General features: G+C 33.0%; 1 protein-coding gene, 1 non-coding gene and 2 pseudogenes across 2 annotated transcripts; 3 read left to right on the top strand and 1 right to left on the bottom strand.

The window, feature by feature from the left end:
* Nucleotides 1–3,720: 3,720 nt before the first annotated feature.
* LOC106301750 lies at nucleotides 3,721–5,669 on the bottom strand (annotated as a pseudogene).
* Nucleotides 5,670–5,941: 272 nt separating this feature from the next.
* Nucleotides 5,942–7,632, top strand: LOC106297539 (actin-depolymerizing factor). The gene is made up of 3 exons (XM_013733761.1): nucleotides 5,942–6,120; nucleotides 6,500–6,756; nucleotides 7,236–7,632. The coding sequence occupies exons 1-3, from the start codon at nucleotides 6,118–6,120 to the stop codon at nucleotides 7,384–7,386; spliced, it is 411 nt and encodes a 136-aa protein (XP_013589215.1). The 5' UTR covers nucleotides 5,942–6,117; the 3' UTR covers nucleotides 7,387–7,632.
* Nucleotides 7,633–7,649: 17 nt separating this feature from the next.
* TRNAS-UGA lies at nucleotides 7,650–7,731 on the top strand. The gene has a single exon. It is a non-coding gene; the product is annotated as a tRNA-Ser (tRNA).
* A 232-nt stretch (nucleotides 7,732–7,963) lies between these two features.
* LOC106331848 overlaps nucleotides 7,964–9,781 on the top strand; it is a 13,171-nt pseudogene continuing 11,353 nt past the window's right edge.

Here is a 9,781-nt window from a genome sequence, read left to right as displayed (position 1 = left end):
ACAACCGCAAACGCTAGCTGGAACCAGCTTTTGAATTTATGAGGTTTAGAGCGATTTGGAGCGGTTTGGAGCGGTTTGAGCGATTGTTGCAAAACGCCAACAACCGCTACCAACCGCAAAAGCTGCGTTTGCGGGTGGTAGCGGGAAAACCAGTCATACCCTAACTTAACTAGTTAACTAGATCTGGATCCGCGCAACCGCGCGGATTTTTGTTTTCATTTATTTTTATATAAATATTTTTTTTTAATTCTAAATTGATATATATTATAATATATATGTGTCTATCAATTTTTAAAACATAATAAGTTTACGGTATATTTTTTCATTGAATATATTGTTTCAAACTTTAATATGTATTTGTATCTTCTTCTATATATATATTTTCAGATTATTATTTTATTATTAAAATCGTAACTATATATATATAAAGATTAGTAAAATATTGTTTTATTGTCATATTCAAAGATATTGTAGCATTTCACAAATTTAGAAAGTTTTTAAAAAATTAAACTTTTCGCTTCATAGATTTATATTATCGAGTAAATAATTAAACATTTAGTTTTTTTTTTTAATTTTAAAATAAACTATATAGTTTAAAATTTGTTTTCATTGGTTTAAAGTAGTAAAGATTAATCATTGTTAGATAATATGGTTTTTGTTATTCAAAAAAAAATCTTTATAATTTTAAAAAATTAGCATCGATAAATATTTAAATATTTAACATATGGAGGTATACTATTATAACATTAAATTAAATCTATTTAATTTGTACTATTTATAAATCCAATGGATTATCTATTGTTTAAATTCAATTATTGATTAGCCCAATAAAAATTGCTAGTAGACCCAAAATTTAAATTATAAGATTAGAGATTAAGTGTAACATGTACTTTCTAGAAATAGGTCTATTAGGTCTATTTTTTTAAAAAATCACACATAAATCAAGGTTGTGAATTCTGTTTTAATATATAAGAGTTTGAGCTCAATTGCCGACTATCACAATCTCATATCACAAATGTCAAACGGCTTGCTTGACTCGAGCCAAATATGTTGTGCTTCTCTGGCATCAGATTTAGAATCCATCTTCTATAATCCACGTTTAATTTTTATGGAATATTCCTTTTTTATTTTAATCTGTTTTGATAGAATATTCAAGCAGACACCTGCTAAGTCCTAACTAAAATGAATTTATTCGAATCATATATGTATATATTAAGATATATGTGTAACGCCCCGACCGCCTACGGCTAATGGGCTACCCACGCCCACTCTCTCGGCCCGTGGGCCCATCCCGTTCCAACGATCGGTCCGTTAAGCTCTAGAGTCTTGTTTACTGATCCTGCAATTACCACTCGACCTTTTTCCATGCTTTGGCATCACTCGCACGCTATCGCGAATCACTTCTCGATAGGTCACCCATCCTTCCACTATTCCAGCTCAAGCACGTTTAACTCTGGAGTTCTTTCAGGATGTGTTCCGGAAAAGGTAAGTCAACTTTGGTGACATAGGTAGCCAAATCAATTCTCTTAAGCCTTTCCATATATCACAACTCGGTATGTTACAATTCACCCCCTCTCAAAGAACGCAACGTCCTCGTTGCGCTCCACGACAGGTCTCAAGACACCTCTCGGGTCAGAACCGAGATGGCTAACCAGCTCTGATACCACTTGTAACGCCCCGACCGCCCATGGCTAATGGGCCACCCACGCCCGCTCTCTCGGCCCGTGGGCCCATCCCGCTCCAACGGTCGGTCCGTTAATTTTCCAAGGCTCTAGAGTTGTTTACTGACCCTGCAATCACCGGTCCGTTAATTTTCCAAGGCTTTAGAGTCTTGTTTACTGACCCCGCAATCACCACCCGACCTTTTCCCATGCTTTGGCCTCACTCGCACGCTATCACGAATCACTTCCCGATAGGTCACCCATCCTTCCACTACTCTAGCTCAAGCACACTTAACTCTGGAGTACTTTCAGGATGTGCTCCAGAAAAGGTAAGTCAACTTTGGTGACATAAGCAACCAAATCAATTATCTTAAACTTTTCCATATATCACAACTCGGGATGTTACAATATGTTTAAAAAGAATTTTTAACGTTAAAATCCCTCAAATAAGTTTGTTTTGGGTGAAAACCCCCAAACTAAGTATTTAACGGAAAAAACCCTAAACCAACTTTATTTAATGAATTAAGCCTATTAGATCATAACTAACATTAATACATGTAAATCTTTAGTTTAGGGGTTTATATATTAAGTAAACATAGTTGAGGGGTTTACCATTAATTATCTAAAAATTCAAAAAATTCAAAATTTTATAATATTATCTAAAAATTAGTAACTTAAATTTTTAAATTAGCCCTTTTAAATTTTTTTTTTGTAAATATATGAGTTTGATGTGTTTTTAACATCAACATTATATATGTATAAATTAAAAATGTAAAAACCCAGAAAATATAATACAAAATTATCTAAAGATTTATTATTACATTTTTATTAGGTAAGATATAATTTCTATTATATTTTCTTGTTTTTTACATTTTTAAACTTTTAGTAATTTTACTATAGGTAAATATTTATTACATTTTTATTAGATAAGATATAATTTTGATTATATTTTCTTGTTTTTTTACATTTTTAACCTTTTAGTAATTTTTTTACAGGTAAATCTTTAGATAATTTTTTTATTATATTTTCTGGGTTTTAATTTATACATATATTATGTTGATGTTAAAAACATATCAAACTCATATATTTACAAAAATTGCTAATTTTTAAAATTTAAATTACTAATTTTTAGATAATATTATAAAATTTTTAATTTTTAATTTTTTAGATTTTTAATGGTAAAACCTCTCAACTATGTTTACTTAATGTAAAAACTCCTAAACTAAAGATTTACCGGTAGTAATTGTATTTATGACCTGCTAGGGTTTAATTCATTAAATAAAGTTAGTTTAAGGGTTTTTTCGTTAAATACTTAGTTTAGGGGTTTTGACGCAAAACAAACTTAGTTGAGGGGTTTTAAAGTTAAAAATCCTTTAAAAAATGGTATAGTAGAACTTCTATAAATTAATAATGTTGAGACTTTAAAATTTTATTCATTTATAGAGATATTAATTTACAAAAGTTTCTTTATTTAGATTTCATATTTTAAGATAAAAATATATTTGATTTTAGTGTATAGACATTAATTGTTATTTTTTAAAAATTTTTACATTTATATTAATTTTATCATATTATTTGTTGTATATAATATATATTGCATAAAACTTAAAAGTGGTTTTAGATATAATATTACTAAATCTCATCAAAAATATACGAAGTGTTAAGAAAATGTAAAGATAATTCTATTGTGAATATAAAATAAATAATATAATAATAGATTTTTACTAATATGAAATATGCATATATATAAATGATTAATTTATAATTTTATTGGGACCATATATTTACATAGAATTTTTGAAAAAAAAATATTATCTTATTATTTTATCGATTTGTGACAAATTTTGAACCGGTTCAAGTTGGGACCGACAAAATTTATTAATTTATAGAGATTATTAATTTATCGAGTATTATGTAGTTATATGAACACTTGAATATTTGTCTTCGAAGGAAAAAGTAATGAGACTTGAGAGCTTGACAAATTTGAATCTGTTAGAAATTGAGAAAAAATGTTTCAGTATGGCCATTATTTCAAATATGATGAGAATGATATCAAGAATCAACACGCGTTACAACTCTTTCTGCAGGTACCAAAGTAATCAGGAGAGCCAATCATATAAACAGGATTCTTCTTGCACTCCCCAAGCTCGGCCCATTGTCCACAGTTCTCATCTTCATCACTGCATTCACCACTGTCCACATCATTTCTTGCTTGTTTCTTGGCGTATATCAGTTTTGTCGCAGCCAACAGCTTTCCTTTCAGCACAGGGCATCTAAAATGAGTGCTTGTCTGATCCAAAGATGCATTCAAGTGTCTTGTGAAGAACAGAACTGCGTTTCCTTTTACTGGCCTTAAAATGTTACCGGTCTGTGAGCAGTCTGACCAACTCTGTTTGCTTTTCACCAGGAGGGTAAAAAAATGGATATATGATTTGAATATTCATTGTGTTGTGCCAAAAAGACTCGACAATCTATTTGTTATTACTGACCCCTGAATTTGGAAAGAGAAGCTCTCCACCTTGAGTTGTATTTGAGACGTAGAAAATGATAGTTGCCAACTAAGATTCATGCCATACTGAGCTAGAATCTTCTCCAAAATAATCCAACTTCTTGCCTGTCTTTTCCGATGTGTAACTTCTTACCTTGATCGGACCGCTATTTTCTGAAAGAGACACATAAGCCGGCAGTTTTTGGCCAAGAAGAAGGCGATTACAAACATAACTCAAGAAAAGAGGCCTTTCCAAGAGCAACTAAAAGGTGTCCATGGATTGAAAACCAAGATAAGTAAAGGTTTGTACTTAGTACCTCTTGGTAGGAAAGTCCAAGCAGATATCTTTTCTTCAATTCCAGCAACTATTGGATCCTAGTTTACCCAAAAGTGTACTACCAATTTAATGACTGGAACATAACATTGTTATAGCTATTTCGAACAACCGAGGTGGAAACTGCTACACTAGGGTTATATAACACCTGCGCTTTCTAAGTTGGTTGTCACACAAAACTACAAACATGTTATCTTATAGTCTACTTGAATAACATCTATATAGCATCTTTACCACATAGTGTTTAAGGTATATATGACCAAAGATCTATTGACACGCTTGTGTATCTGCAAACTTCAAGAATAAACTAAGAACTTACCGGCACATCTAAAACGTACTCAGAACTTACAAGTTGCGTCTTCCTATGAGCAACCCCTGACTTAATCTCTGAAGTCTCCTTCCTCTGTAGAGAAAAGCAACAACCATTACAAAAGAACATATGTATCAAACAAATCTCAACAAACCGGAAGGAAAGATGAATTTACCAGAGATATCAGATGATCACACTCTTCCTCTGACAAGAATCCACGGTAAAGAAAGACCCTGTGCATACCAAATAGTAAAACACAAATTAGTATCTTGAAGATTAATTTTTAGGCTATCTAAAAACTTCAACTAACAACAGAACAGCTAGAAATTTTCCTATACGCAAGATTGTGTGTAAGTACTTGATCTATGAAGACATATATCCATGAAAAAAGTACCTGACCTTGGTTGCCATGAAAGTTGAAGAACACGTCTCGGGTCCACGAATTTAGATCCAACAACATAACTCGACTCTGTATAACTTTCATCTTTATCTCGGAGTTCCTTCCGACTGCATAAATTAAAAAAGGAAATATAAATCAAAGTAGAAGGATCAGGGTATTAAAGCTAACCAAACTGAAATGTGATTAACATTCTCGCAAACCCCATTATTTGCAAAAATAAATCTACTTGTCCTTCAATCAGGTTGAGAGTGAAATGCAATCGAAAATGCAAGGATCTCTGTTAAAACTCAAACAAGAGAAACGATCGATCAATGAGGGATTTCGAAACGTACCTTCCACCGAAACAGAAAGGAGAAGAAGAAGAAGTCATGATCATCAGAATAAGGAAGATTTGGCTATGGGAAGCCATTGCTCCAGTGGTAACATAGCATAAATGAATAGTCTGTTCATATAGGCATTTGATGCTATACATGCATTGTAAGAAGGTAGAAAAAAGAATACAAAAGATAGAAATGAGCAAAAAATATGCAACCTAGCGGATAAAATAGATAATGAATCTATATACGCATATGCATGCATGCGTATGGACGTATGCATGGTGTATACAAATAGGTGCTAATAATAGACTGTGCATTGCCTTAAAAGAGGGGATGGTTAAGCTAATTTTAAGGTTTGAAATAAGAAAACAATGTACGCCCTTATCACAGAAACAGATTAGTGACTAATATTAATGATAATAAATAAGAGCAGTTGTCCGAGTTTGTCTCGACCCTCCCTTCACAAACCAATTAAGCATTATCCTCTTCCTTAATTCTCCTAACAAATTACATTCCCATCTTCCTCTTTTCCAGAGGACAATCAATATTCACACAGAACAAGAAGTTTCTCTTCCTCAAGCTTTACCATAGAAACTAAACAAAAGCAATGGTTTGTCTCCTCTCTTTTCTTACTTTTATAATAATTCTGTAGGATCATTGTTACTATACAATGGCATGTAGCAGCCAATCGATGTCTGATTCTGAAAATACGGATGCCTACGTAGACCTTTAAAACCTGGAGTTTGGATGTAATGATTGCCTAATCATGTTTAGAGTTCGATTTCGCCATGTTATTGACGTGTTTCTCATTATTTTGTATAACATAAATATTTATCTCGTTTTTATTTCATAAGTTAATCACATATTTTACATAAGCTTCGACATAAAAATGGAATAAAAACCTAGCTAACTTCAGAAGAAAAGAAAATACTTTTGTATTTGATGTGATGGTGATGAAAGTATTTTCTATGATATGATTGAATGAAAAGGCGAACGCGGCGTCAGGGATGGCAGTGGAAGACAACTGCAAGCTGAAGTTTTTGGAGCTAAAGAAAAGAACCTATCGTTTCATAATATTCAGGATAGACGGGCAGCAAGTGGTGGTGGAAAAGTTAGGAAACCCCCAAGAGACTTACGATGATTTCACCGCTTCCCTCCCTGCCGACGAGTGCCGCTATGCGGTTTTCGATTTCGATTTTACCACCAATGAAAATTGCCAGAAGAGCAAAATCTTCTTCATAGCTTGGTACGACATTCTCTACTTTTCCTTCGTTGATGTTTTCATTCAATTTTACCTTTTGGTTTGGAACACTTTCATTCAATTTTACTATATATCATAAAGCCTTGTTGAGTTAAAACGTTAGAACATATGTACATCATATAGCCTTATTAAACTTTATATATCTTCAATTTCATGTCATGCCAGTACTAATTAACCATGATCGGCTCTGAGATTTAGAAGGCCATAAACATTTTAAAGTTAATCTTGATAAAAAATAGACAATTTGAAAATCATGCGATCTGTATAAATATATTAGCTTTATAAAATTTGGGAGTCAAAGCAAATGTTTCATCCAGTTGTGTTTAGAACCTGATAAGTGATAACAATCCTACCCTTCTTATAATTAATATTCCCATTTCCCACGTAGCAGACTTGATTTTGTTTCAGTAGTTTTGAATGAAGTGTATTTATGTGTTTTGGCTTTGTTGGATGATGCATGGTAGGTCACCGGATTCATCTAGAGTGAGGATGAAGATGGTGTACGCAAGCTCTAAGGATAGGTTCAAGAGAGAATTGGATGGCATTCAGGTGGAGTTGCAAGCCACTGATCCTAGCGAGATGAGTTTCGATATTATCAAAAGTCGAGCTCTCTAGATCTTTTCGTTGTTTTTCATCATCTAAGATATCATCTTTCGTATTTCTGATATTCCAAAAAAGAAAAAAACTGAAACATTTTTCAGTATTATGTAATTTCCTTGGTTTAAGAACTGAATTGTTCATCGTCGTTTTCATTCATATATTCACTTGTCTTTGTAAATAATGTAATACTCCTGTTTGGGAGAAGTTGAACCCATGTTGAGCATGTTTGTGTAACATCTCAAATACTAAATTATTCTCTGTATCAATTCTTGCAACATGTCGATATGTCCGAGTGGTTAAGGAGACAGACTTGAAATCTGTTGGGCTTCGCCCGCGCAGGTTCGAACCCTGCTGTCGACGTTTAATTATCTCGTACGAGGCTCTTTTGAGTGTAATCATTATCCGGGAAGTATAGTCGATGTAACTTGTTTAAGAAGTTAGTTCCACATAACGGTTCGGATTTTGGCAAAATATCATTTGTCTATCCAGTTTCAGTAACTACTAACTACGAGAGTACACCTGTACACGCCTCTGAATATAAAAATCGATAGAGATCTCTATGTTTTGTCGATGTCTTCTCAAAGGTTGAAACTTAAACGGACACGTTTGGAATATCAGCTACATAGGTGGATTGGCGTGGGAAGGTGAAAACAAGAATCTCATCTTCAATGTATGCTTCTTTCTATCTTCTCTTTTTTTTTTTCCTCATTTTCTCTAAGCTCTCTCTTTGTTCCGTCTTTGTGTCTGCGTTGACCCTCTCTGCCTTTGTCACATTGTACTAAGATGATGTTTGGTCTTTTATTGACGTTTTATTAGTGGTGTAAAGAAAATGAAATCTCCTTTGGCTTTAATCTCATGTCAAAGGGTGATTGACTAGACTATAGCTATAAAAACTTTACTGTAGAATTTATGCCATAGGATTTTTTTTATTTAGGTGTAAGTGATGTAACTTTAAAATTGATTGTTACATCAATATATTTTCTACGGTCAAAAAGATGGAGCTTTAGAAAATAAGGTTTTTACAACTATTTTTTTTTTTTGTTGTAGCTTTAAAAAACAAGATAAAACATGATTGATGATTTAAAACCTGTAGATCTTATATATTAAAACAGAAGTCATAATTTTGATTCATGTGTGATTTTTTTAAAAAATAGACCTAATGGACATATTCCTAGAAAGTCATGTTACATTTAATCTCTAATCTTATCATTTAAACTTTGGACCTACCAGAAATTTTTATTAGGCTATCAATGATTGGATTTAAACAATAAATGATCCATTGGATTTATAGATAGTATAAATTAAATAGATATAATTTAATGTTGTAATACTATACATCTGTTGTGAAAGTAATGGAAAAGTCTATCTTTATTCATAACATAGAGGTTCCTTATATAGGAGATTACATCGTCATAGATAAATGGAAAGAGTACAAATCATAATCCAACTAGGAAAAAGGAAAACATAAAGACATAAGGAAAAGAAAAAGCTGGCCGACTCTCTTTTTCTTGGGCCGCTGATGGTATAATCTCTTGGTTATGAGTCATCCACAATCTGGTTCATAACACTTCCCCTTGGATGCCATAACCATTTAGAGCTTGTAATGTGCTTTAATGTTGCATCATTAAAACCTTACCAGGAAAACCCAATTGGAACAAAACCATGGTGAAGGAAAATGAGTACAACACACATTACTCCCCCTGATTTGGACATTACTGAAGGTCCCTTGGACCTCTCCAATTTTCTGCAATCCGTGGGTGATGAAGATCTCGGGCAGAATATGCTTCGTCCTCGAACATGATAATTGGTTCTTCTTTACCATCGGTCATACCACAATCTGATCGAACATATTGAGTCATCGACCTCAAATACACACACACGAAATCTTGGATGATGTTGTTGGATGATATTGCTGTGATATGCGTGTACCACCATATGTAAAACAAAACCTATCTGAAAACATATCAACAAAACCAAATAACCCCTCTTTGGGCTGGTTAGTATAAAATAAACCAAAATCAAAGGCTTCTTCATCGTCCTTCTTATGGACCAAACAGATCAGTATCTAAAACAAGACTTCTGCATCGTCCATCTCAGGACTAAATGGACTTCTTTATCGTCCACCTTTGGACTGAATGGATCAGTGTCCAAAACAAGTGATCTCACGCCCATGTACTAGATAATGGGTGAGACTGGTCCATATTAAATCTCTTGAGTATCCGTTTCTGTATATACTATTTGATGCACAAGGATTTCATTGTTAATGTACTCAAGCTGTAATCCCAAACAAAACTTTGTTTTCCGTGATCTTTCATCTCAAAATCTTTCTTGAGATATTCAACTGTTTGAGAAATTGTATCCAGAGGTTCCTAGGATATTCAGATCATATACTTTGATAATTATCAATATT

This window comes from Brassica oleracea, chromosome C1 (assembly GCF_000695525.1).
Source record: "Brassica oleracea var. oleracea cultivar TO1000 chromosome C1, BOL, whole genome shotgun sequence".
Classification (NCBI taxonomy): Eukaryota; Viridiplantae; Streptophyta; class Magnoliopsida; order Brassicales; family Brassicaceae; genus Brassica; species Brassica oleracea.
This window is presented reverse-complemented; position numbering and strand designations above follow the sequence as displayed.

Excerpts from the sequence above, each read along its gene's own strand:
- LOC106297539 (XM_013733761.1), top strand. Across the intron at positions 6,757-7,235 it reads AAAATCTTCTTCATAGCTTG|GTCACCGGATTCATCTAGAG; the intron begins GTACGACATTCT and ends GATGCATGGTAG.